We start from the raw sequence: 27,584 nt of genomic DNA on the forward strand, positions 1-27,584 counted from the left end.
CTGGGGGTGGCCTCACCTGGCCGCGGGAGGAGAGCGCTCGAGCCCCTCCGCGCTGGGGCCGGCCGGCCGGCGGCCCGCAGTTCCTCCTCGCTCCCGGCCCCGGGGCCTTCGTCTCACAGCCCCTGCTTCGTGTTCCCGGGTTGCCCTTCATTCCCTGCCCCTAGTTCTGGCCCGCAGCCTGTCTGGTTTCAGGTCTTCTCTAAAGCCTTGCTGGGCCGTCCCCAGGGAACCTCTCCGTAGGTGGCCCGGGACCCTCTCTGGGGCCTGAGAATCGGGCTGTAGGGGCGACAGCATTAGGACTCACGCACACCGTGGTCTCGTTCCCGCGGCTGTGGGTCTGGGGTCTCTCGGCGGAAGAGACAGCAGGAGAGGACTCCGGCCTCTGAACGCTAACCCGCTAACTGGGTGCAGAGCTGCAGCCCCTCCTCCCTAGGGTGTCCCGGCCACCGGGTTCAAAGATGTAGGAGAATCTCGTGACCTTGGCGAGACACCACGAAAATGCCTGGTTCTAACGAGCGTCCCGAGGCTGGGCCAGGTAGTGGAGAGCCGGGGGAGCCCCGGAACGGCGCTGAGGAGCTCGGGCACTAGGCTCGGCGGATTCCAATTGGGTAGAGCCGGAGTGGTGACGGCGACGGGCAGGGCGGCTGGCTGGCTCGGCAAGGCAGGGGGAGCCGCGCCAGAGCGCTGGGCGGCCGGGGTCCCCGCGCGGAGGGGCTCCGTCTCGGGGCGTAGCAGGCAGGGTGTCCGACCGGCCACAGGGGGCTCCTCGGGGACCAGCCAAGGCTCGAGGTGCGACGGCCACCCGACCCCGCCTGCGGGGAGGCGCGGGGCCCCGGAGGGCCGGGGCCGGGCCTGGAGCGCGCCGGATGGCAGCGGCGGGCTCCTTTAAGAGGCCGGCGGCTCCAGCGCAGCATCCCCCGCTCAGGGCGTGTCCGTCCCGGGGGGCCAGGGGCGGGGGCCTCGGAAGGAGCGGGAGTTCGAGCCGAGTGGGGACGGGGCTAGGGGTCGGGGGGTGGGGGGAGGACGCCGGGGCCGACAGCCGTGCCCCCGGACGCCGCGCGAGCCTCGCCGGTGACGGCGCCCCGGGTCCGGTCGAGGGCAGCGGGGGGAGGAGAGAAGGAGGAGGAGAAGGAGGAGGAGGCGGGAGCAGCATCCGGAGCCGAGCTGCAGCAGCGCCGCCTTTTGTGCTGCGGCCGCGGAGCCCCTGAGGTGAGAGCCTGGCCGAGGTGGGGGGCGGGGGGCAGGGAGGGGTCCGGGCCCCGGGGTCCGGGCGCGGAGGGAGGGTCGGGAGGCCGAGGTGGCGGGGTGGGGTGGGGTGGCGCGGGGATGCTGAGGCCGCGGGGCGGGGGAAGCGGGGACCTGGACCCGACGCCCGTGGGGATGGGAAGGGGGGGGACGGAGCGGAGGGACGCCGCGGCCCAGCCGGGAGCCCGAGGGCCTCCGGGGCTGGAAAGCACCGTACGGGGCGGGGGTGGGGGTGGGGGACGGCGGGGGCACCGACGTAAAGGACAGCGGGCAAGAGAACATCCTCCTCTCCTCCCACTCATCCTCCCGGAGGGGGAGAGGGAAGGAGGAGGAAGAGTTCGGGCCCCTCCGGGAAGGAAAGGGAGGACCGGGCCTGAGGTGCCCAGCGGCCCCCTCCCCTCCGCCCCCCTCCCCTCCCCTCCCCTCCCCTCCCCTCCCCTCCCCTCCCGCGCTCTGCCCGCTGCACCTGAGGATTACAGGCTGCGAGCACCTGTTCCAGGATGCCCAGGTGAGGGCCTCCCCCTGCCCGCTGCTGCCCCCAGCCCCCTCCAGCTGTGCCGTTCACCTTCTCCATCCAGCTGTTGCTTCCTCCCCTCCCCCATTCATTTGTGGTTCTCTCCCTCTTTCTCTCCAGCTCCTCTGACTCCCCTAACCCAGTTCCCCAGCCCAGGCCTCTCAGGAACCTCCTGCCTCTGCCCCACACATTTCTCAAACTCCTTGGCTAGAAAATGAGCAAGAATCTGTTCCCCACAGTTGTGATCCCTGATCACTGTGGCCTCGGTGGAGGGGACGGAAGAGAAGGGGCCAGAGGCTCTACAGACCCGGGAAGGGGGTCGGTGGGGTGTCCCTTAGCATAGAAGAGTCCCACCTTCAGGGACTTGAGCTCCACACCTGCTCCCTCTGGGGAGGAGAGGGGGTGGCCCTCCACCTAGGAGTGCGCCTGAGGTCTCTCCCCCACCCAGAGTCCTCTCAGCCGCAGCCAGTGCCTCCTTCCGACTGGCAGGATGGACCCATGGCTCTGGGAGTCCTGGGAGCCCTGGCTGTGGGCTCAAGGGTAGCACCGGGGAAGGCGAGCACGAGGGCCCTGGAAGGAAGGGGCTCAAGGGCTCCCTGGCCTTCCTGTCCAGACAGCAGAGTTTCCCGGAGCGGCACGCAAGGCCTGCTCTCTGCCATCTCACGCTTCAGGGTGGCCAAAGGTGCTTGCCCTCCCGAGCCCGCCACGCCTCCACCCTCACAGCGGGGACTGAGGCCATGCTGGGGCCACCGAAGGCGGGATACCCCAACTCCATGAAAACACAAGTAAAGACCCGTCCCCGAATTAAACCCGGTTATGGGCAGAGGAGGCAAGAAGTTTAAGTGAGGACTGGCTTTGGACGTCCTGTGCATCCTCACAGCTAAGGGTGCAGGACGCCTCTCAGAAGCAACCGCCATTCCCCAGTCCTTCCCCTGGAGGTGATGATCTGGTCGTCTGGTTTTGCTAGGAAGACGACCCCGAATCCTAGTGCCCAGCACCCCAGACTCACCCCGTGGCTTCTCACACGCAGTCCTCCCTCTCCCCTGCGTGGCCTTCTAGGAGTCCCTTGTGGGGCAGGAGGCTACTACGGAGCCAGGCGAGCAGGTGACAGGTGGGCTTCATGAGGGGTTGGCCACAGAGACTGGTCCGTCGGTTTCATTTGCTCCCAGAGGGACCAGGGTCATCCTTGTTTCGGGAGAAGGTGATGAGGCAGGGACACGATGGCAGAGGAGCCTAAGGATCACCCAGGACAAAGAGCCCTTGGCCTTCGGTTCCCTCCTTCTTTGCTCTCCTTGCCCCGCCGTGTGCACCGCCCTTTGCACCTGTGCCCTCTGCTGCCGTCGAGGAAAAGGCGAGGAAGGGAAGGGAATCACATTTATAAAAGAAACGCCGCTGCCACTTGCTAGGCACTTTCAACATGGCTTGTGTTTCTGGGGACGGTCCTGTGTGCCCCGTCCTGGGCCAGGAACTTTACTGCGATTATGTCGCTCGCGTTTCAACCAGGCTAAGAGTCGGGGCGTGTTCTCGTCATCTCGGTCTTAGGGATGAGGAAACTGAAACCTAAAGAAGTAATCTGTTCAAAGTGAAAAAAGCACTTTTGGGGGAGAGTTTAGGTCTTGAACCCAGGCCCACCTGACCCAGAACCACCCCGTTATAGACCGTTGGGCCACCGTGTGACCGGGGTACCGCGGTTCCCATTCAGAGGAGAAAAAGGTTTGTTCAGGAGTCTCCTGGTCCCTAGCTCGCCTGCCTGGTCAGGAGCGCAGACGGGACCTCAGCCGAGCGTCTCTGATCCCCAGGCCACCCGCTCTCCCTCCATAGCACACGGTCCCAAGCTAGGTGACAGGAACAGACGGACACTGATATTTATTGCCTCATTTTCAATTTGAAATCGATTTTTTAATTTTAAAAGCAATTCAAAGTTATTACTGAAATATTAGACAAATATAGATAAGCCACAAGAAGAAAATAAAACACCCACAATTCCACCTACCTAGAAACTGTTACACTTCAGTATCTGTCCTTCCAGATCTTTTTATATTTTTATTTATTATTTTTTGTCTTCCAGATTTTTTTTAGTATATGTGCTGCCGAAGCGAGCACTTCCAGATTTTTTTGAAATGCCCATCCACCCCAGGAACTATTTGCTTAAATGTGCGGACCTTCTTCCGGGTCCCCCGCCCAGGGCCCGAGTCCGAGGCACCCGGTGGCCCTTCATACCTTGCTCCTACCCTCCTTTCCCTTCCCTTCCCTTCCCACCCTAAGGGGCAGGGGGGTGACCAGGGCACCAGGGGCTGGCCAGGGGCAGAGCGCGGGCCTTCGGGACAAGGCCCGAGGGCGTGGAGTGCCAGGGTTTGCCGTGGAAGGACTGGGGGCCTGGCAGCCAAGAGAGCAAGGACTGGGGACTCTGGCGCCCGACGGCCACTGTGACCTGGTTTCCCTGGAACCTGAAGTTGAGATTTGTCCCAGGGAAGTAGAAGGTCAGAGACCGAGGCTCCCTTTTTCAGGTCAGACAGAAGACATGGCCTCTCCAGAATCCAGGGACAGCCTGGGGGGGGGGGGGCAGAGCCAGGAGCCAGGCCTGTGCTCGAGTCGTCTGTCCGCCTCCCCTTAGGCGTCCCCACCCGGCAAGGTAGGGCGGGAGGAGGCTCCCAGGCCTGGCCTTCGCCACCTTGGGCAGGACCGAGGTTCTGGCTCCCATGGCGCCAAATGCAAAGTTGGCTCTTGTCTCCTGTCTAGGACCCTCCCCAGCTGACTGGAAGAAGGGGGGGCGCAGCTAGGGGGTGCCAGGGCCTGATCTGTGAGGCGGGGGCCGGGCTTTGGAGGTGATCTCAGGGTACCCCGGGTCCTCAGGGAAGGACACTGCCCCCCCCAGGAGGGCTCCGGGAGAACCTGTGGCCCGGGCCTGGAGGCAAGGTCACGAGGGGTCAAGGTCCTTTATCGTCAGGCTCTGTCGGGCCCTCAAAGGCGGCAGAGCGGGCATTCGCATCCCCCAGACCTTGGCTTTCCCTTCCCTGTCAAGGCCCTTCCTTCCCGACGCCGCCTCTCCCCGGCGACGGCCCCCCGAGGTCCGGGCGAGGCGAGGGCCCGGCGGGAGCGCGCGGCGCACAGATGGCCCGGGGCTGGCGGCTGCCGTGGAGCAGGGCCGCGGGGCAGGTCCGGGGCTCCTGGCGCGAGCTCCGGCCTCTGAGGCGGGCGCGCCCGTCGGGGAACAGGCGGGGCCCCTGGCGCCACTCGCCCGGGCTGCGCTCCCGGGAGCCCCTTCCCCGCGCGCTTAGCCCTGGGCAGAGCCTCCGGCCGGCGCTGCGCACCCCTCGCCTCACGGCCCTGCCGGCCCGACGGTGCGTGGCTGACGGGCGCGGGCGCGGCGGGCGTGTGGCGGGGGCTGCTGGCCGCGACGACCCCGAGGCCAGGGAGCGGCGGGCCCGGCCGGCGCCCCGCCCGGTGCCTCCGCCTCCCTCAGCTACTTGCGGGCCTGCGGGACGAACGCGTGACCCGGCTTCCGCCGCCTCCCGGGCCCGGGCGCCGGAGGGAGCCTGGCCGGCTGCGCGGACCTCGGCGCGAGCGCCCGCCTGAGGCCCCGGCGCGGCTCCCACGGGCGGCGACCCGAGGGCGCAGAGCGGCGCCGCGCCTGCCGGCCCCTTGCCGCCCGCTGCGCCTCCGTCCAGCTGCTCGGTGCCCCCGGCGGCCTCCCCGGCCCCCGGCCCCCGGCCCCCGGCCCCCGGCCGCCGCTTCCTCCCAGCCCCTGGCCCCGAGCCGCCGCGCCGCGCGGTGCCGACCGGCTGGTGCGCCTGAGGCGGCCGGGGGGGCTCGCAGGCGGCGGAGCAGCGACCCCGCGGCCCTCCCGCCCTCCCGCCGGCGCCGCTCGGGGGCGGGGCCCGGGCTGACCCCGCCCCCGCCGGCGCGCCCACGTGACTCGGGCTAATCTGGGCCCGGTGACTTCACGCGCCGCCGCGGGCCGGTCGTCATGGTTACGCCGCAGCGCCCAGCGCTCCCCCACCCGCCGAGTCGCCTCGCGTCCCCGCCCGGACCCCGCCGCCCGCCGCCCGCCGCCCGGTTCCAGCCACGCGCCCCGCGCCACGTGACGGCCGGGAAGGAGGTCGGGAAGGGGGCGGGGGCCGTAACCCCTTCGCCGCCGCCGGCCCGCCGCGCTTCTGCCCCCGCGGGGAGGCGGCCGTGCCGTGGGATGCGTGCAGGGCGCGGCTCGCGGAGCGGCGGCCGCGGAGGCCGGGGCGGTGGCGGGCGTCGTGCGGGGGCGGCCCGCGGACGGCGGCGCGAGGCCCCGGGAGCTCGGGCGGCGGCCCGGGAGCAGGCCTTCCAGCACCAAGTGAGCTTTGCAGACATGGGGCCGGAGGAGCGCCTTCCAGGCGGAGAGCGCCCGCGGCGCGGCTGGAGCCCTGCCCCCGGCGCGGGCTCCCCGGGCGGACCGGCCGGCGCCCGTCCCCGGGGGGTGAGTGTCGTCCGAGCAGTCGTGAGCCTGTGCGCCTGCGGACCGGCCCGGACGTGGGCGGCCTGGGAGAGCGGAGCCGCTGCGGGAGCCGCTGCAGCCTGGGGTCGCCCGAGTGCCAGGGGGGACCCGGCCCGAGACGAGGCGCGCCAGGGCACCGGGGCTTCCCAGCAGTCGGAGCACAAGACGGGGCGCTGGCCAGTCTGTGTTCTTAGGACCATCCTAAAGGGTGGTGGGAAGCGGCGGAGCGGGCCGGGCGAGGTTGGGGAGGAGGAGGCCGGGGAGGACGGAGCGTGCGCTCCGGAGCCCGGAAGGTGGGAGCAGACTCCGCAGCCGGGCATGGGCTCAGAGGCCCCAGTGGGCCAGACCCACGGAGGAACCGGCTGGGCGCTTGTTCCGCATGCAGGTTGCAGGCCCGCCCCACACCCCCCAAGAAGACCCCGAGGAGCCTGGGAACTCCTGCAAGAGCTGAGACGGTCCCGGGTGCCAGACCTCCGCGTCTGCGTCGTCATCCCGGGACCCCTTGGTGTGTGTAGATTCCCGTCACCCCTCTCCTGTTGTGGTGCAGGGGATCCGGGAGGACCCCACTGCGGGGAACACTTAGAGCATCGTCCTCCGTTACCCTCGCATCTCGGGATTCCTTCGGTGACTAGATGCGGAGGGAGATGGGCGAGGACTCCAGGCGTCAAGCGCTGCCCAAGTTTGGCATAGATTGAAGACGTCGCTGTGCCTCAGTGGCAGCTCTTCGTCCCTTTGCACAGTTGGAGACGTTGAGGCCCAAATCTGGTTCGCCCGAGGTCACAGCCTGGATGTGGCGGAGACAAGGCTAGAATTCAGATTCTGTTTTTAAACATTTTGGGAGACAGAGACAGCGCACGAGGAGGGGCACAGGGAGAAGGAGAGACGCAAACTCCACTAACGATGGGGCCCGACCGAAGGCTCCATCTAACCGCCCTGGGCCGAAATCAAGAGTTAGATGCTTGAGGGAGCTGCCTAGGCACGCCCAGGTGGTGGTGGTGGTGGTGGTGGTGGTTTCTTTTCTTTTCTTTTTTTTTTAATATTTTATTTATTTATTCATGAGAATACACAGAGAGGAGAGAGGCACAGGCACAGGCAGAGGGAGAAGCAGGCTCCATGCAGGAGCCCGACGCGGGACTCCATCCAGGGCTCCAGGATCAGGCCCTGGGCTGAAGGGGTGCTAAACCGCTGAGCCACCGGGGCTGCCTTTTTTTTTTTTTTTTTAAAGATTTGAGAGCACATGTGTGGGAGTGAGAAAAGAGGGAGAGGGAGAAGCAGCAACTCCTGGCTGAGCACGGATAGGTCCTGGGGTAGGTCCCAGGATCCTGGAATCATGACCTGAGCCGAAGTCAGACATTTAACCGACTGAGCCGCCCAAGCACCCCTAGAATTCAGATTTATTTTTATTTATTTTTTTTTAAGATTTTATCTATTTATTCATAGACACACAGAGAGAGAGGCAGAGACACAAGCAGGCTCCACGCAGGGAGCCCAACGTGGGACTCTATCCCAGGTCTCCAGGATCACACCCCAGGCTGCAGGCGGCGCCAAACCGCCGCGCCACCGGGGCTGCCCTCAGATTTCTTTTAATGGTTTTTTTAAATAGCACCTAGTTACAAATCTGCATCGTCTGGAAAGCTGGTGCTTGTTTTGGGAGCTGGGGATGGGGCAGTGGACGAGGAGGAAAGGAGACAGGGCCTCTGTAACTGACCCCTGGGGGAGCAGCAGAGCGGATGTCAGGGCTGGGGGGTGAAGCAGTGGGCTACCCCGCACCTGCATTCCACTGGATGATTGTGCTTTGTCCCCCCGACCCTGCTGGGGGACAGCAGAGCTGGTGGCTTGCAGGCCTCACGTACCTTGGCGAGGGCCAGGTGTGTGCCCATGAGCCTGGCGAAGGAGGCCCAGATGAGAGCCCCGAGTCGGCCTTAGGGTGGCTCTCACCTGGGTTTGGTGTTCCTGCGAGGCCTCAGCTGTCTCACATGGAAGTGCATGAGTGGGATCCCCGGGTGCGGCGCCAGCATGTAGGAGGCCCAGGAATGTCATCTCAGAGTGCCCAAGTGTCACTTGTGTGTGCTTCAGTGCAAAGGAGACCCAGGGGTGTTACTACTGTGCACCTGAGGCTGAGACTCCGCGTGCAAGGTTTAAGGCTGAGGGACCTTGATGTGAGCTGTGTGCGTGCACAGGGGGCCTCCAGGTGCTGGACGTGTGAGCTCCAGAGCGGAGTTCCGGTGATCTTACAGGGACAAGGGGTTTCGGATCTGTCCCAGTGCCTTCCTGAATGGGGCTGTTCCCGTGCCTTCCTGAGGGTGTTACTAATAGGTGCTTGAGAGGAGTCCGGTGTGTCAGGTTCCTGGCGTGGGCCCCGGTGAAACGTGGAGAGTGATGGGTACCCGAGGACGAGTGAAGCTCAAGTGTTATTTCCAACAGGGCTGTTGTGAGCCCAGGTCCTGCTTCTGGCTGTAAGCTGAGCGTTCCCAGTCCCTGCGTCCCAGGCTGACGTCCCTCCTTTCCTTGTTTCCTAGGGCCCACCACTCACCACCGCACCCGGGCCCAGCGGCCATGGCCTGCCTCCATGAGACCCGCACGCCCTCCCCTTCCTTCGGGGGTTTCGTGTCCACCCTAAGTGAGGCGTCTATGCGCAAGCTCGACCCAGACACTTCCGACTGCACCCCGGAGAAGGACCTGACGCCTACCCAGTGTGTACTTCGAGATGTAGTGCCGCTCAGTGGGCAGGGTGGGGGCGGACCCAGCCCCTCCCCAGGTGGAGAGCCGCCCCCTGAGCCTTTTGCCAATAGTGTCCTTCAGCTCCACGAGCAGGATGCAGGGGGCCCAGGGGGAGCCACTGGGTCCCCTGAGAGTAGAGCATCCAGAGTTCGAGCCGACGAGGTACGGCTGCAGTGCCAGAGTGGCAGTGGCTTCCTGGAAGGGCTCTTCGGCTGCCTGCGTCCTGTCTGGACCATGATTGGCAAAGCCTACTCTACAGAGCACAAGCAGCAGCAGGAAGGTAGGCCGTGTCCCTGTGGGGGTCCTCTCCCCAGGATCTGCCGGACATCCCCATCTAATCACCTGATGACCACCTCTCTCCCCAGGGCCCCACCGTAGCCCCTTATCCATCCATCAGCCGCTGACTTCCCTGCTTTGTAGGTGCCCGTCCACTTCCTTACCTGACCCCCCAAACCTAGTCTTTTTGGCCTCTTTTTTTTTTTTTTTTCCAAGATTTATTTATAAGAGAGAGAGAGGCAGAGGCACAGGCAGAGGGAGAGGGAGAAGCAGGCCCCATGCAGGGAGCCTGATGCGGGACTCGATCACGGGACTCCAGAATCAGGCCCTGGGCTGAAGGCAGGCGCTAAACCGCTGAGCCACCCAGGCGTCCCTCTTCCTGGCCTCTTTTGGCTAATTTTCAGCCTTGGCCACAGAGTCCTTTCAGCCCACCCAGTGCCCTGTTCCTGCCTGTCACGAGGCCCTGAGTGTGGCGCTCTCTGTGCCTCCTGTTCACAGACCTTTGGGAGGTCCCCTTTGAGGAAATCCTGGACCTGCAGTGGGTGGGCTCAGGGGCCCAGGGCGCTGTCTTCCTGGGGCGCTTCCATGGGGAGGAGGTGGCTGTAAAGAAGGTGCGGGACCTGAAGGAGACTGACATCAAGCACCTGCGAAAGCTGAAGCACCCCAACATCATCACCTTCAAGTAAGGGTCTAGGGCAAGGGTTGGAGCCAGGGCCGCTATGCTCTGGGCTGGGACCAGCATGGCAACAGGAATCAACCCCCCCTTTCCTACAGGAGATGCCCACGTGGGCTGGGTGGGAATGGGGGTTCACTAGGTTGGCCCGGGCCCTCATGCCACCGTTTGGTCCCCAGGGGCGTGTGCACCCAGGCTCCCTGCTACTGCATCCTCATGGAGTTCTGCGCCCAGGGCCAGCTGTATGAGGTACTGCGGGCCGGCCGCCCCGTCACCCCCTCGCTGCTGGTCGACTGGTCCATGGGCATTGCCGGTGGCATGAACTACCTGCACCTGCACAAGATCATCCATAGAGACCTCAAGTCCCCCAAGTGAGTAAGCAGGCAGGTGCAGAGGGTCTCCCGCAGGTGACCCCACCTGTCGGTGTAGCCATCTCCCTGCCTCTAGACCCTGTCCTAAGTCCCCGTGGCCATCTCAAAACCCCCTCCCAAAGGACAGTCCTGTTGCGGGAGGGCTGTGGCAAGCCCCCGGCCTCTGGGGATCCCAAATGACTTCAAACCAAGTTAGAGCCGCGGCAGCCAGATGAGGCGTGGAGGGGCCTGGCCCCCAGCTGACTACGATCTTTACCAGCATGCTAATCACGTACGACGATGTGGTGAAGATCTCCGATTTTGGCACTTCCAAGGAGCTGAGTGACAAGAGCACCAAGATGTCCTTTGCAGGGACAGTGGCCTGGATGGCCCCCGAAGTGATCCGCAACGAGCCTGTGTCTGAGAAGGTCGACATCTGGTGAGGGCCAGGTTGAGGACCGAGACTGGCAGCTGGCCAACCCCAGGGAAGGAGGGGGCTTCTGGGGCCTGAGGGCGAGTGAGAGGGGTCTGTAGCCTGTGGAGGGAGCCCCTCCCAAGGGATGTCCCCTCTGATCTCCAGGTCCTTTGGTGTGGTGCTGTGGGAACTGCTGACTGGCGAGATCCCCTACAAGGACGTAGACTCCTCAGCCATCATCTGGGGTGTGGGAAGCAACAGTCTCCATCTGCCTGTGCCCTCCAGCTGCCCCGACGGCTTCAAAATCCTGCTTCGCCAGTGTTGGTGAGGACGGCCTGGCAAAGCCGAGGGCAAAGGGGGGTTGCTGGTGGGGAGATGGCACCAGGCATCCAGGCCCAGAATCCGGACCCGGGACGGGGGACAGAGCGCCCTTGTATGACTGGGACAGGCTCTGCAGCCTTGGGCAAGTGTACCTCTTGCAGCCGTTTCCTTATCTGCCAACCAGAGCGGCTGAGGTGCGCCCTGCGGCGGCCTGGCACACTCCCGGGGCATGGTGGCTGGCGCCTCACGTCGGCTGCCTTAGCACACAGGAAGGGGGCTCTGGAGCCTGGTTTGGAACCCAGACTCTGACGGAAGGTTGAAGATGTTTACTCCTTGGTTAACCGTGTCCCAAAGTGTGTTTCTTTGAACGGAGTTACTCAGAAAAGGACGTTTGGAAAACAGGCTTGAACAGGTGTCCTTCCTGCGGGACTTGGACGTGCTAGGGGACAGCAGAGCTAGTGGACCAGGGACGCTGGGCCTGCAGAGCACGTTCCAGGGTTCTGTTCTCCAGGCCGCGCCTTGGGGAAGGCTGCTCCAGTTCTTTCCACGCGTCCCTCAAATGCCTTTTCTCCCCCAAACTTCCTGCCCTCCAGGAACAGCAAACCAAGAAACCGCCCATCGTTCCGCCAGATCCTGCTGCACTTGGACATCGCCTCAGCCGACGTCCTCTCCACACCCCAGGAGACCTATTTCAAGTCCCAGGTATGCGTGGGCGGGCGAAGGACGAAGCCCTCCGAGGGGGGTGGACTGGCTGGTAGCTTAGCCCTCCCAGGAGACCCCCTCCTGACCCACTCCCGCTTTGCTCCCGGCCCGCGGCGGGGCAGCACCTGCACGGGCTTCCCACGGGTCTGCTGAGCGAAGGGAGGCCTCTCACCCCCCGCCGTCTCTTCACCCCCAGGCAGAGTGGCGCGAAGAGGTAAAGCTGCACTTTGAAAAAATTAAGTCAGAAGGGACGTGTCTGCACCGCCTAGAAGAGGAGCTGGTGATGCGGAGGAGGGAGGAGCTCAGGTGTGCACCCAGGCTGAGGAGGGGGTCCCGGCAGGGGCAGGCCCCGTGGACCGGTTCCCAGAGGCTGGCCCAGAGGTCAGACAGCACCAGGTGACACTGGCTCACCTGAGACCCTTCTGCCCGTTTCAGACACGCCTTGGACATCAGGGAGCACTACGAACGGAAGCTGGAGAGAGCCAACAACCTGTACATGGAACTTAATGCCCTCATGCTGCAGCTGGAGCTCAAGGAGCGGGAGCTGCTCAGGTAACCTGTGCGCACCCCACGCACCCGTCTCCAGTGTCCGTGGCGTGGTGACGCAGAGACTACTGAGCCTGGGCCCCCCTTTCTGATCACACGCCCAACCGAGGGGTCTCGTCTTTAGGAGGGAGCAAGCTTTAGAGCGGAGATGCCCGGGTCTGCTGAAGCCACACCCTTCCCGAAGCCTCCTGCATGGCAACACAATGGAGAAGCTCATCAAGAAGAGGAATGTCCCACAGAAACTGTCACCACACAGTAAAAGGTGGGGCCAGAGCTCGCGAGTGCTGAGGGTTCAGAACGGCAAGGGGCGCGCTGAAGCAGGGCAGGGGTCCAGGACGCCCACGAGGCCGCTCTGCAGGTGGGCGGGACGTCCTCTGGCCTACCCCAGGTTGGGACCTGTTAATCTCGGACTTGTGCTCTCCCTCCCCTACCAGGCCAGATATCCTCAAGACCGAATCTTTGCTACCTAAACTTGATGCTGCCCTGAGTGGGGTGGGGCTTCCTGGGTGTCCTAAGGGCCCCCCCTCACCAGGACGGAGTCGTCGTGGCAAGACTCGGCACCGGAAGGCCAGCGCCAAGGGCAGCTGCGGAGACCTGCCTGGGCTTCGCGCGGCTTTGCCACCCCATGAACCCGGGGGACCAGGAAGCCCGGGGGGGCTAGGAGGGGGACCCTCAGCCTGGGAGGCTTGCCCTCCAGCCCTGCGTGGGCTCCACCACGACCTCCTGCTACGCAAGATGTCTTCATCGTCCCCGGATCTGCTGTCAGCAGCACTGGGAGCCCGGGGCCGCGGGGCCACAGGGGGAGCCGGGGATCCTGGCTCACCACCTCCAGCCCGGGGAGACACCCCGCCAAGTGAGGGCTCAGCACCTGGCTCCACCAGCCCAGACTCACCTGGGGGAGCCAAAGGGGAGCCACCTCCCCCAGTAGGGCCTGGTGACGTTGTGGGGCTCCTGGGAACTGGAAGGGAAGGGACGGCGGGACGGGGAGGAAGCCGGGCTGGGTCCCAGCACTTGACTCCAGCTGCACTGCTGTACAGGGCTGCTGTCACCCGAAGCCAGGTAAAGTACAGGTAGTTCCTAAGCTCTTCCCCTTTCCTTGTTCTCCCTGGGGCTGAGTCCATAGCTCACCTCCCTCATTAGGTTTTCATCTTAAGCCAGTCCCTCCTTAACCCTTAGGACTACGTTCCCTTCTCTTGGGTCTTCGCTGACCTATTCCCACTTATGACAATCCACTCCTGTCTCCTGCAGAAACGTGGCATTTCATCAGAGGAAGAGGAAGGAGAGGTGGACAGTGAAGTAGAGCTGACATCAAGCCAGAGGTGAGAGACGCACAGTACAGGAGGTAAGGACTCTTTCGCTTTTGGGGCTACAACGTGTGCCAACTGTAGCCCCTGCCTCTCCACCATGCAGGTGGCCTCAAGGCCTGAACATGCGCCAATCGCGGTCCACCTTCAGCTCAGAGAATCCATCTGATGGGGAGGAGGGCACAGCCAGTGAGCCTTCCCCCAGTGGCACACCTGAAGTCGGCAGTACCAACACCGATGAGCGGCCAGATGAGCGGTCTGACGACATGTGTTCCCAGGGCTCAGAAATCCCACTGGACCCCCCTGCATCGGAAGTGGTTCCTGGCCCCGAACCCAGCTCCCTACCCATCCCCCCCCAGGACCTACCCAGAGGGGAGCAGGTGAGTCACAGAAACAGCTAGGTATGAAGGAGCAGATGCTTAGTTATTTGAGACCTACTGGGTGGAGATGAAGAGGCCAAAAATAGCGGTATTTAGCCTCCAAGTCACTCAGTGTCTGAGCCCAGTTAGCCCTCCCATCAGAGAGCAAACGTCCACACGGTAGACTCCGAGAGGCCCATAGTACAGAGCGCACAGCACGGTTAGTAGGTCAGTAGAGGTGCTCGTGTGGTAGCTGTAAACCACAGCCAGGAGGCATCCTGAAGCCGGGAATCTGGGGCCTTGGCATTTAAAGGCCTCAGCAACTGAAACCCGAAGACGGTGAAATCAGTGAGCGGCTGGCTATTACAAAGAGCTTAGTGAAGGAAGGGTCCTGAAGGAATCTATTTGTAACACCGAGAGCAGCTGAGCAGCACCTCACTGCACTTCTGCTCTTCCTCACAGGGCCCCCCCAGTATCGAGGACTCAGACTGTGACAGCACGGAACTGGACAACTCCAACAGTGGCGAAGCCTTGCAGCCTCCGGCCTCCCTCCCTCCATGAAAGCCACTCTTATTCCTGTACATAGAGAAATTATTTATATAAATAATATATAAGCGCCACATAATCAACAGAGAACGATGGGGCTGTCCCAGCCTTAAGTCAGGCTCGAGGGAGTCTGACCCCTGACCAATTCACCTGGTAAACTCTAGGGATCCTGGCAGCTGTGGAAATGAAGGACAAGTACTGCCCTAGAGCTGTGGGTATGGGCAAACTGGCCCCTTCCTGCTTCACCCCATTATGTTCAGCAAGCGGTAAGGCAATAGAAAAGCCAGACTTGCCTCTTATGTTCCTCTATATTCTTTCCCCCCAGCCCTGGGGAGGAGGAGAGGGAGCCACTTAGACTGCACTTTTTTGTTTTCCGTTTACTCTGTTTACACATTTTGCACTTGGGAGGAGGGAGGCTAAGGCTGGGTCCTCCCCTCTGAGGTTTCTCAGGTGGCAATGTAACTAATTTCTTTGTCCCTCCATTTCTCTGCCCAAGCCCTGGCTTAGGGCCTAGGGGGAGGTCAGGAGATTGTGAAAGCATGTGATGGCTCAGGCTGAAGAAATGGGATGATGTTTTAAGTCCCTGCTTTTATCCTGGTGCCTGATTGGGGTGGGGACTGTCATATTGTAACCCCTGTGAAAAATCTTAAAATATAACCACTCCATGCAGGCCCAGCTGTTGAGGGTTTTCTTGGTAAATGAATATATGGGGTAGTACACATAGTTCAAATAGGAGCCTTGGGCTCCAGACATTCTCTGAGGACTCTGGACGAGTTATTCCCTCCTCTCAGGCTTTTTTTCCCCCCACTAAATGAGTATCACTTAAAGTTCCAACATTCTAAAATTATCTGCATAAATGGAGGCAGATACATCTTTCTGAAAAACTATAGCAGGACAGAAAATGTTAAAACACATATTCTTATGGTAAGAACTGTAAATGAAGTTACTCCAAACAAGACACTGGTTTTCAGTCTGGCCAAGGATGGGACAGACATGCCCAGTGACTGGAGTCTCAGTCAGACACTCGCATCCAACTGCTTCCATCATATGCATGTGCACCCTTCCCCACCCCCTGCCCACCCAGCAGAAGTGCTTGTCTACTCTTTGCAGACAAGTCTTAGGTAAATGTAACCCTTGAACTTTTGGACAAAGGGTACACAGCCAGCTTGCGACAGCTATTTGGTTACTTTGCAAGGTAGGCTCAAGGGCTACAAAAAAAAGATGGAGTGGTAAAACAAGAAAACATCTTAACTGGAATAAAGGCTTATATTCAAAACCCAAGCAGGGTCCTTGTCCTTTGAGGCATAAAAGGTGCAAAAAGAACAGCAAGACAACAGGAATAAAACCCACATGAATCACTGTGGCATCCAGTTTCTATTCACAAAGAAAAAGCTCCAGTCCATCTTTTAATTTTTTTGAAAAATTCCTGACATTACAGAACTAAACTGAAATGTATTAATATTCCACTCTTACATTTCCATGACAAACAGAAAAATTCATGAGCCAAAAAAAAAGGGGGGAGAAGCTTATAAAACTAAATATGGATCTCAGCATTAACAGCTGAACAGAGAAAGGAATTAAAACGCTTTAATTAAAAAATCACGAGTGGATGATAAAGTGTGTAGAAACTGAAAATTTACAAACTATTTAAAACCTGGAATCGCTGACTGTTCAGAAACTACACAGATGGATCATGGGTGGTGGTGAACAGCAGAAAGGGATTATGGATGAATCTGCATTGTTCTAGCTGCTCCCCATGCCACCCGTCTCCGAGGAAAGCCTGTAACACAAAAAATAAACTCCAAGTTAGTTTTCTGAATGCCCAGCTGCATCTCACCTCCGAAACGTACAGTCTGGTTGGTGAAATGTTAAGGAAGAGTACCCAGTATTCAATGTCAAGGGAGACATTTTAAGAGTTCCTGGATTAATCCTGTAACCCCAGCAATCCAAGCTTTCTGAGGAAAATAACCCAGAACCAAAAGAAACAGATTCTGATTACCAATTGTAGGTGTTCCTCTAATGATGCTCTTTGGAATCTTCGTGGGAGATGTTAAATGCTTTCCAAAAATATGCCATACACTAAAACCTCCTCTTACAGGGTTATACTACACAGAAGCACCTTTTCTTTACTGCTGAGCTTATTTTAGCTCCTCCCAAGCTACTGATAGAAAGCAGTTTCGGAAATCTTTATCTGAAAGTAGCCTCGTGAGGCTAATGTTGAGACAGATCAAAAAAGGCTTCAGTCCTGGGTTTCTCTAGCATTGTAAAAGCTATTCCTATCAGATAATTTATATAGTTTTAACCACTAAGGAATGTTAAAAGAAAAAAGGAATAGCAAGTATAGTCAAGAATTATACCCAACCTATACTCTTCAGAACTTAAAAAGCAGAAGCCAACAGGTTTCAAAAATTCCCTGGTTCACTCCAAAAGCTCTGAAACCTTTGGTCTCTACATCCAAACATACCCAGCCAGCTACAATGCCTTTCTGTCTCAAATATATCATTTGAGGTCCTAGAACCCAATTTTGAGCTCTGAAAGAAAAGTATTTAGGCGTTTATAGCCTGTCTTGCTGATTATCACATACACAAGTTTTTTAGCTCCTGCTTTGAATAGAACTAAGTTTGTAAGACTCAGTTTCAATTCATAAATTTCATGAGGATTTTTGCCTGAATGGTATTCTAGTCAAGAGAAAATGAATGTTCTTTGCCATCTCTAGGCCTTCCACAACAATGCAAAGCCAAAGGGGGGAGGGACGGGAAAGACGGACACGACAAAACACCCAAGAACCAACCAGGAAATAGGTCCTTCAATTACGAACCGTATTTAAGTCTGAAATAATGTTTCTAACCTCATGAGCATAAAGGAGGTTAGTTCTTTTACGGGGGACAGATTCTTGCCAACACTAGAATAGGATGACTTAGAGCAACATAAACAGTAAAGCATTGAACCCAAGAGTTTAGTGGGGAGTGAAGTTTCAGGAAAAGAGCTTCTTAGATCTAGGCCCCAAATAAATTAAGTTCATCCAATAAAGTGATGGTACTCTGGTATCAAAAAAGGGCTATCCAGGGACGCCTGGGTGGCTCAGCAGTTGAGCACCTGCCTTCAGCCCAGGGCATGATCCTGGAGACCTGGGATCAAGTCCCGCGTCAGGCTCCCTGCATGGAGCCTGCTCCTCCCTCTGCCAGTGTCTCTGCCTCTCTCTCTCTCTCTCATGAGTAAATAAATAAAATATTAAAAAAAAATAAAAGGGCTATCCAGAACTTCTACACAGCCTAAGCAGTTACTGAGGCAGGATGTGGAAAAGGGCAAGAAGCAAAAATCCAACCAAAATATCATGCTATGCTAAGGAGTCTATGATAGAAGAACCACATGGGGGAGCTGAAAATTTTTTTTAATTTAACACCAAGCACCTCTGGAGGTGGCGGTGGCAGTTAGCATCTTAAGATTCTGCTTCCATGCCCGCAACCCCTCCACCATTAGGAGTACTCATTAAGAGGCCTTCAAATCAAGGACTAGATAAAATTAAAACCTGGTTGGGGGGGGGGGGTGGCAGCGGCAAGGGACTCCTATTTAGAGAGAGCTTATTGAGAGAGAGCTGGACCACATGATAAAGGAGCAACCAGCAACTAGCAAGGGAAAACTCTCTGGACAATGAATAGGTTGCTCCTCTAGTCCTTCCTGTACACTTGGGACATGTAACGCCAGTTCCTAGGCCCAATCTGCGACTGAGGAGCCACAAGGGCATGAGATTATATACAGCAATACTTGAGAGCAATTAGGTTTGGTTTTTTAATACTATAAACCAAATGAGATGTGGGAAATGATCACCAGAAAAAAATCTGTAGCCTTCTACCATCATACCTATAGCATTTCTAGTCTTTTGTGGAAAGAGAGGTCTTGAGATAAGAAAAACCAGGCTTCAGGGAGATAAAGTATACTTGAGTAAAAGTAAAGCACAAGTGGTTAGTGCTGACTAGTCACTCGTGAACTGTGAATTGAAATTCTCCAAGGCCTTTTTTTTTTTTTTAATCCAATAAATGAGTTGACTGGTGAGTTACAGTTGATCTTAGAAGTTCCTTCTAAATCTAAGTTTACAATTCTCTCCTCATGACAGGGTTGGTGGGAGGCAGACAGAAGGGTGGGCAGGGAAATGGAAGGAAAGGTAAAGGGACTTAGTTGACTAATCAGGGTAGGTTTAGGATTACTGGAGAATCCTGTCAAATTTTGGGTAATGGTACAGGTTGGTTGTTCAAGACTAACCCCAGTGTCACAGTAAAAGGGTACTTCTCATTCAGAGAAATGCAGACAAAAGCCAGCAAACTTTATTAGACATTTTTCAACTTGCATCCCATTCTAGGTAAAGAAGTAACTTCTTTGTATGTATGCTCTGTAAAAGATCCTCAGAGTAACCACTCGCCAGAGGAAACAATCCTGGGATGGATACCCTTGTGACCTGCTGCCATTGGCAGGGTAAGGGATCTGAGAAGTCAGAGAAACTGGTCTTCACTAAAGCATCTTAATGCCAATTAAAGAAGACTCCTCAAGAGGTAACCTGCTACAGGCCCATCTCCTTTTGTGGGGAATGACAAAGGACTATTGCTGAATTAGGGACACAAACAGGCACGGAGTCAGTTTTATGGACTTCCTAGTTGAGTAGCCACAGGTCACAAGCTCCCACCCCTTTACCCTTCACAGCACACAGTCAACTAAAGTTCTTACTGTGGCAACTTTATTACAGCTAGAAACACAAATCCGGCCAAGAAGGCCTGCTGAGAACTTAACCATTAAATAATTTAAAAAAAAAAGGTTAATGGAGAAGCTTTTATTCATTAACACAGAGCCTAACACATTGTTATATTGCAATGCAGAATAAAGCTACAAAAAAGTAACAATCAAAAAGAAGAGCAAGAACTGGGCTCTAGATAGAGAATTCAACAAGTCAGACTCTGAAACAGGCACTCAGATGAAATGGCCTAACCCTAACCCCAGGTTACCATTGCCCCCACCCCCACCCGTTATACCCCAAAATAGTAAAAAGGAAACGGTCACAAGCTCACAATTGTTTGGTTCTCATCAATGTTAACAAAGAAAAACAAAATGAACCAAGAAATACTTGAGGGGTGCCTCAAGATATTCAATCAGTAGGGGGAGAATCTCTGTTTCTCGCCTTTCAGTTTGTTAGTTACACATGGCACAGCAGAGGTGGTGGTGGTAGTAGCTGAAGCCCCGGTACCCTTAGCAGCAGACACAACATTTAGAGCCAGGAGAGGGATGGGTTTCATGCCAAGCAGACTGGAGACACAAGGGGCGGTCGGAAGAGGGTTGGGGAGGCTGGAGGGTGCGTCGGAGGTCCCCGCTGTGGCGAGCGAGGGGGTGGTGGTGGAGGAGGAAGAAGAAGAAGAAGGGGTGGAGGGTTGAGAGAGGTTGATGCTGAGGTGATCAGGGATCGTGACGGAGGCTGCCTGGGAGGAGGGTTTAGCGTTTTCTAAACTGTAACAGAGGAAAAAAGGAACAAAAAAAAAAGGGTGGGTGGAAGGGAAGACCACAAAAGGGAAAAAGTACAGGACAAAAACCGCTTGTTATCTGTTAAGTGCCTCTGGTTGCAAATTAGGAAGACCTAATACCACATTGTGATTAAGCTGCCCCTCTTTCAGTCTGTGGCCCACCCTCTACAAAATGTATACTTTGCCAAATCCCATTCCACAATGCTATTTAAAACTGCTATGGTGAAGAAAAAGCTGACAGACTAAGAAAAGGAATCACACGGAGCACACTTCAATGTATCGGACACGTGGATCCAATCCAAAAGTCAGAAGGAAATGATTTCAAAGTAGAAAATGAATGAGTATTCTTAGTAATCTCCAAATGAGGAACAAAGGTCTCACACCCACCAATCACTTTTGAAAGTGCAGAATGTTATTCTATAGAATTAGACACTTCCCACCCTAATACTGAAGTGTGCTTCCATCTTCTGCAGTAAACTAGCCAATATATCAGGATGGTAAAAAGGAAAGAAACCAAATTAGGTCACTAATTTCAAAACTTCAAAGAATGTAGCATTTACAAAGAATAATGCTGAGAACAAAAGTGTAGATAACAAGTAGGAAAGTTTCATTTATGGTAAGATGGGACTGAGAAAAAAAAGCCCTTTGTTTTTAACTGAACATAGTTCTAATACAGACCTTACAAAACTGAAAGATACTCAAGCCCTCCTGAAAAATTCATTTAAAAGTGTAAAAATACTGCCTCGACTTTTAAAATAAAGTCCAAATAACTGTAATGACCAGCAGCTCCCAAATGCCCACGTGTCTAAGCCAGAACTACAGTATTTGTCAAAGACTCTCTGAACAACCTAATCCTATAAGATGAACTCTTCAAGGGCAGGGATCCTCCCTAAGATTCCATTTTGTTTACCTAAGTCCAGAAACTGTTACAACTCATAAAGCAGGGGCTAAAGAAAGGACTCAGACTGACAGTTAAGAGCAGAGATGCTCAGAACCCATTACTGAAAGCAGAGAAATCTTTCTTGCCTGCAAGTAATAAAACCAATTGGCTTTTGCATTCGAACTGGGCCAATATAGGAAAGTGCAGAATAAGCTTTGTGCATATACAATCTTTGCTTTGGTGTTAAATGAAGCTTTACAAAGTTTTGACCCAAATCCATAGTTTGGACAGTTTCATTAAACAGGATGACCCCGGGATCCCTGGGTGGCGCAGCGGTTTGGCGCCTGCCTTTGGCCCAGGGCGCGATCCTGGAGACCCGGGATCGAATCCCACATCGGGCTCCCTGCATGGAGCCTGCTTCTCCCTCTGCCTATGTCTCTGCCTCTCTCTCTCTCTCTGTGTGACTATCATGAATAAATAAATAAAATCTTTAAAAAAAAAAAAAATAAACAGGATGACCCCTAAATGGCCAGCCATCTTATAAGGATGGTCCTGAAAAGAACAACTGAATCAGGAAAGTCAGGAGGAGATGTTCCGCTTCCTTACAATGTTGACACTGACCTAAGGTCAAACAAGTCACTTTCATTTAAGTGCTACCTAACAATATTTCGGGCAAGCCTACCCAAGAAGAAGAAAACCCCAGCTTCCAAGAACATGAATCTCACCACTCAAGACCAGCCCTCCCCATACCCCCAATTAGAAACAAAAAGTCAAACCTTTGCAAACAGCCTCTGTGCAAAGCTTACTACCATTTCCCACTGAACATGAACAATCTGATGTGCTTGGTAGCACAAGCAGATCTAGACACAGGAAAGTCTTTTCTCCACAAATGCTAGTAATACTTCAAGACATTAAAAGCCTTAAGGCAAAAGTCAACATCACTGGGGAATTGACAAATTCTCAATTAGGAGATCAAAGACAAAGGAATAAATACATGGTCAGTATAAGTAGAATAAAATAGACTTCATACTTATGAATTCCTTCCCTGGCACTAGATTCAGGAACTCGGAACACCATTTATACACAGCAAAGACTCAATAATTATGACAGAGATGACTAGACAAAAATCTACATGAGAAGGATGGCTAAGCCCCTTGGGAAATGCACTGCTAACCCTGGCTTAGCATGTTAGTAAGCAATTCAGAACGTGACTGAGGCACATGTGCTGAGAAAGCAAGAAATACAAATGCCTTGTAGGATGCCCACTGTCCTATGGCTGTCATGTGCAGTAACATCAGCTAGGTTTGGGTGAGGAAGATAAAACCTCAAGATGCCATTAAGGTATGAGATGGTGGCAAAAAAAGAAAGAAAACAGGCTAGGCATTTCTGAAACAGTCCAAAACCTGTGCCTCCCCTTTCCCACAAGCTCTGAACAATGGAACACATTTGTAACTTGAAAATAATGGATGTTTTCAGAATAAATGATAATGGCTGCTTCCAAGAAACTGTCTTGCCATCATATTTACTTCATTATTCTTACTTTAATTAGGGTGCTTTGGAGACTAAACCCCATCAGTGAAAGGAATACTGGTCTATAATATGTACATCAAGAGACCCACATCTGCTTCTAAGTCAGTATGGGTGCTCCAGTCAGAGCACTATCCTACTAGTGAAGACATGCTCCACTCCTTCCATGCCTAAAACCATCAGTCAAATGCAAGCATTCTAATCCCCTCCCACATGCAAATTTATTACAATCTTGTTACGTTTTCTGCTTGCTACACTAAGAAGGGATCAAAGTAGGGCTAGACTTAAACTTTATTGCCATCTCCACCCACCCCCACTCTCATCCCCCCAATATTCCCACATTCAATAATACACTGTAGCTTTCCCCAACACACACATTACTTGTGTTGCCAACAATAAACAAAAAAAAAGGTAGGGAGGAAACCCTTACCTGACATTGATTAGATATTGAGCCAGGCTAATGCTGGCAGCAGATCCAGTGATGGTAACCTGCCTATCAGTAGATCCTTCCACTGGGTTCGCAATTTTGATCTGCGCCCCAGACATCTGACGGATCTCATTGATTTTGGCGCCTTGACGCCCGATTATGCAGCCAATCAACTTAAGGAAGAAAAACAACAAGGCACACCAAATCAAGAGTTGCACGGCTAGGTCCAAAAATTCCATCCCACCCCTTTAGCCTTCTGTATCTTGGGTCCACAATAATGGCAATGGAAACTATTATCTGCATCCTACACACCCTACTCACATACTACTGATTTAAAAACGAGCTCTAGATTCTATCTCCACTATTGCCAAATTGACTACTACAGGTCAGTCAACTCACAGCTGACTGACCCTAAGGAGCATTAGGCTCATTTCCTCAAAGTACTAATCCAAAAACAAAATACAGGCAACATGCTAACAAACCAGTTTCTCCTGGGTAGGCTCCGGTTTTGGGCAACAAAATTGCCTAAAACCATCCTGCTACAATTACTATTTTAATATACAGATAAGAAAAAATATATAGATAGATAGATAAGAATTTTGGCTAATTTGGGCGCCTGGGTGGCTCAGTCAATTAAGCATCTGCCTTGGGCTCAGGTCATGGTCCCAAGGTCCTGGGATCAAGTCCCGAATCAGGCTCCCTGCTCCACAGTGGAAGCCTGCTTCTTCCCTTTCCCTGCCACTACCCCCCTGCTTGTGCTCTGTCAAATAAATAAATAAAATTTAAAAATTCTGGCTAATTTACAATGCTTTTGCCTTCAGAAAAAGTAAAAATTGGTCTATATTCATACTGTCCAATACTGCAAACACTAGTAACAGTTGATTATTGAAAATCTTTAGTGTCACTAGTGAGATTGAGCAATTGAGTTTATTTTTTTACTATTTTCACAATTTAAATGGCCACATGTCGTTAGTGACTACCATGTTGGACAGAACATTCAACAACGACTGATGCTTTAAGGATAAGGCTTCAGATCATCCAAGAAACAAAGGCCAATGAGAATTTTATCTGCTGAGACAAAATGGGTCTGACTCATGATGCCAATGCAATAGTTTCACCAATTTTCTCCAATTTTTATTCATGATTCTACATACTTTTTGGGATCTAAAAAACCCCATTTCCTTCTCTAGGCCTTAAGAATGGCATGACATTTACTCTTTATTTTTATCCCATGCAACCCTAATAACTATACTCACATCGTTTGGAATGGTGAGTTCATGAGAAGTAGTCTGAGCAGATGCATCCAAACCTGCTAAAAGACAGAAGAGAGCAAGGAAGTTCAATGCATAGCAAACAAACCCCCACTGATTTGCACATTAACCTAACAGAAGGAAACAAACTGGAAACCCAGCATTGGCTGTTGGGATTCATCACTAACTTGGAAGCCTCCAAGGAGGAAAGAGGGGGAAAGGGGTACAGAAATAATGCTGGAAAGGTTCCTCTGTAAACTCAGAAGAGCTGATTTCATGCCATTTCCTGCAAAGCCCAGCCTATTAGGGTGTAAGGGGATGGAAGCAAGGGGCAAGGGAATGTGGTAGGACCAAAATCTAACCAAGTCCTTCTGCACTGCTCCCCTTTACTGCTTAGGATTTCCTGCTGCTGTTGTGTTCCAATTTTATCTCACCTGATGCTCACTAGCACCAGTGCCAATATCATGCCTGTTACTGGGTACCATGGACTTTTGGCAGACATGCAGAGTTGCTTTAAATATACCTGTATCAGATTAACACCTCCCCCAATCCTAACCTACACTTGAAGGTCAAAGAATGAAATGGCAGCCAGGTGAGGGAAGTTCATTTCTCCAGATTTATTTCCTGTCTTCTCCTCAATTGCTCAGTAATTTGTTCTGGTTTTTATTTTGTTTTTCAAAGAAAAAGAAAAAAAATCCCATCAGCAAACACCCATACCCATCAATAATATTGACACCTGGACAGGACCAGGCCGGCTGGCTAATTCTCAAAGCTAGTCCTGCTCTCAGCTGTGGCTGCTAAACTCAACATTTTTAGAAGGGGGTTGGCCAGATCCATCAAGGGACCCTCAGGGGCACCAGGCCCACCCCTTTGCTCTCTCAGCTCCTTTCTGCCATGTGCATCTTGCTGGTATGTCATGGGCAGTGAAACAAGACTCCCACCAGTTTATTAATATAACAGTAGAATACTACAGATTTTTTTTTTTAATCATTACCCCAATAGCCTTTCACCTCTGGAGAGCTGGATTCAATGCCTGTTAAGATACAAGTGAAAATGAGTTTGGTGGTCTCATCCTAACCCTATCGGACAAGTTATTCCTTATACAGAAAAAAAAGCCCCAAAATCAAAACAAAACAAAACCAAAAACCACTACACAATTTGGCACAAATGGATTCTCTACCCAGATCTGTGAATAGCTGGTGGAGAGAAATGGGGTGCCAATCAGATCAAAGGGGCAGCAGTGAGGATGGGTTAGAAGAAATACCAGCCTACCCTTTGCCTGACAAGCATCCCCAGACCTCACCCCAAACCTTCCAGGACCTTATTTTTTTTATTTTTTATTTTTTATTTTTTTAAGAATAACTCACCCCAAATGAAAACCAAGTTAACAAACACATTACCTCCTTCGGTTTAGCGATAGAAGACAGGCAAGTTTAAACCAGCAGGATGCTGGGTAATGAAGTATGTTTTAAAAAGATGTCAAACTGAGACCTTGGGGCTGGCCTCTGTCTTGCACTACACCTTACAGAAATAAACACTGAGGTATCCATACCACTGAATCCGGTGTTGCCATGCGTCATGGGAAAATGAGACTGTTGCATTGCCAACTGGTGCAGCTTGGTCAACTGCAGGGAGGAAACAGGAGAGGTTGGCATTAGAAGAGTAACAGAGCCAGGGCTCAAGCACATTCAAATTTGAAAATGCAGAGCTCCTGATCCCCCAGGTTGACCCTACTACTCAAACTGTGACACAGGGTAATGATGGGGCTTATCCCACAATCCTGGACATGGGCAGAATATGAAGGTGAGGTCAGAAAATACAGAGGAGCTCCCGGAGAATGAATGCATTTTGGGTGTGTGAAAAGAAAAGCAGCAGCACCCGCCCAACAACCATCCCCTTGTGGGCTACTTAATGAAGGTGTTTGCAGCCATTGCAACAGTTGCCCCAGGGACAAGCACAGACAGGCTAGGTAAACAAACTGTGCAGTGGTGCTAGGGAAACACACCATGCAGGGTTCCGTCAGTACTGGGAGGAGGGAAGGAGATGAGGGGGCAGGGAGACTGCAAGGGGTTGAGATTAAGATGCAACCAAACTGGGCTCAGCCCCACCCCCTTCCAAAGGATTTCTACAGCTATTGTTCTTCGCCTATATTAACTACTCTGGCTGTCATCAAACAATCCCTCCTCGAGGCTACTTCCCCCTCCTGGGCCAAACACTAACCAAGAACCAAACCCAACTTCCCAAGTCTAATGCTCAGCACCTGAAAGGATTAGTAACGACAGAACAAAGTGCAGAGAAAAAAGCCCTTACACGAAGTCTGAATACCAACACTTTTAACACAAGTGTTTAGTGGCAAGAAAGGTTTTATTGAGCTGAACCCCCAAAATATTCAGCTTATCCCTCCCTGTGCAAAATAAGCCCCTTTCCCACCCATCCAGATGCTTTTTAAATTGAGGAGTACCCAAAGACAAACCCAACCTCCCACTCCTCCCCCATGGAAAGGACTCCATGAAGAGATGCACAGTCAGTCCACTGTCAATTTAAACTGTGCCCTGGAATAACAAATGACAACATACCATGGAACATTTCTTTTTTAAACAGAATAATGTGGAACACAGGGTAAAGCAGAATCTAATAATCTGCCGACTTCAAATTTCCAATGATTATGTCAAAAGGCAAACAAGGTGCTACTATGACCCTGATTAAAGATTGTTTAGGGGCCAAAATATGGGGTTCACCTTGTGAGGAAAATAATACTGCAAATTTTTAAGACCCAACTCACTTCTGCCTATGTGGAAGAAAGAGTGAAATAATTTTGGATGGGAGAGGGAGCTTTTCAAAACAAGAAGTGAAAACAAAACTTACATCTGGCTGTGGAATGGCATACTGTCCTTGAATGGTATAGGCCTACAAAAGGAGGAAAACAGTTCCTATTAAAAACCAATCACGGACAGCCACCCAGCGGGAGAAGGGGAGACAGATTTCAACTAGCCAGGAAGCCAGAGTTGAACTAGAGATGGGGGAGGCCAGAGATTGAGGCAGTAGATGGTATCTCACAAACACAGTCAGACCTGAGTTGGCCTTCTTTGAAACCTAAATATGATGCTTTATTCCAGGAAGCCTATGAGGGGAGCCATATTCCCTGCAATCAAAGGCAAAATACACAATTGTTTCTTAAAGGAAAGGTGGGAAGTGGGATTAAGCAATGCCTCAATTGACCAAACCCCCTTCTTTCTCCCTATGTACAAGTCAGCGCAGGAGGAAAATGGTCTCTTCCCTCAACCACCCCAACCCTCATATACCAGTCACGGTGACATGAATGATTTGTATCTGCACAAACCTACGTGGCATGTTTTGAAACACTTCCCTGTCCCTGGCTTATTTTTCTCTACATCTGCCTTAAAAAAACCTTAAATGCACTGGATGCTAGCTGAGTACCTAACACTAGGGAGCTGACCACAGGAATGCAAAATCAATCAATCAAACAAATCACTGTGTCCTAAACCCTGCACCTTCTCCCACCTCCCCCTCCATAAAAGGCACTTGCAGCTCCCAC

At 53.8% G+C, this 27,584-nt stretch overlaps 2 protein-coding genes across 53 annotated transcripts in view; one reads left to right on the top strand and one right to left on the bottom strand.

Moving 5' to 3' along the window:
• MAP3K12 (mitogen-activated protein kinase kinase kinase 12) lies at window positions 1-15,979 on the top strand. 3 transcript variants are annotated; one of them, XM_072797695.1, is made up of 14 exons: window positions 1-535; window positions 8,747-9,228; window positions 9,723-9,906; window positions 10,077-10,268; window positions 10,528-10,686; window positions 10,828-10,986; window positions 11,577-11,685; window positions 11,882-11,991; window positions 12,121-12,237; window positions 12,356-12,493; window positions 12,666-13,290; window positions 13,480-13,550; window positions 13,642-13,915; window positions 14,357-15,979. In XM_072797695.1, the coding sequence occupies exons 2-14, from the start codon at window positions 8,784-8,786 to the stop codon at window positions 14,453-14,455; spliced, it is 2,682 nt and encodes an 893-aa protein (XP_072653796.1). In that variant the 5' UTR covers window positions 1-535; window positions 8,747-8,783; the 3' UTR covers window positions 14,456-15,979. The 3 variants fall into 3 exon arrangements, with proteins under 3 accessions (XP_072653796.1, XP_072653794.1, XP_072653795.1); XM_072797693.1 differs by lacking the exon at window positions 1-535 and adding an exon at window positions 1,016-1,209; XM_072797694.1 differs by lacking the exon at window positions 1-535 and adding an exon at window positions 6,070-6,209.
• Window positions 15,812-27,584, bottom strand: part of PCBP2 (poly(rC) binding protein 2) — a 23,049-nt gene continuing 11,276 nt past the window's right edge. For 14 of the 50 annotated variants that reach the window (XM_072797733.1, XM_072797710.1, XM_072797707.1 and 11 more), the window contains 6 exons: window positions 26,894-26,935; window positions 25,581-25,653; window positions 25,023-25,061; window positions 24,035-24,090; window positions 22,782-22,951; window positions 15,812-16,220 (listed from right to left, as the gene is read on the bottom strand). In XM_072797733.1, coding sequence (XP_072653834.1) covers window positions 16,184-16,220; window positions 22,782-22,951; window positions 24,035-24,090; window positions 25,023-25,061; window positions 25,581-25,653; window positions 26,894-26,935 — 417 coding nt within the window. In that variant the 3' untranslated portion in view covers window positions 15,812-16,183. The remainder of the gene's footprint in view (window positions 16,221-22,781; window positions 22,952-24,034; window positions 24,091-25,022; window positions 25,062-25,580; window positions 25,654-26,893; window positions 26,936-27,584) is intronic. The other 36 variants (XM_072797735.1, XM_072797712.1, XM_072797736.1 and 33 more) reach the window with 7 other exon arrangements.

This window comes from Canis lupus, chromosome 25, assembly GCF_048164855.1.
Source record: "Canis lupus baileyi chromosome 25, mCanLup2.hap1, whole genome shotgun sequence".
NCBI classification, from domain to species: Eukaryota; Metazoa; Chordata; class Mammalia; order Carnivora; family Canidae; genus Canis; species Canis lupus.

Coding starts and splice junctions, on each gene's coding strand:
- MAP3K12 (XM_072797695.1), top strand. CDS start 8,784: ATGGCCTGCCTCCATGAGACCCGCACGCCCTCCCCTTCCTTCGGGGGT. Junction 12,494..12,665: donor CTGTCACCACACAGTAAAAG/GTGGGGCCAGAG, acceptor CTCCCCTACCAG/GCCAGATATCCTCAAGACCG. Junction 13,916..14,356: donor ACCTACCCAGAGGGGAGCAG/GTGAGTCACAGA, acceptor TCTTCCTCACAG/GGCCCCCCCAGTATCGAGGA.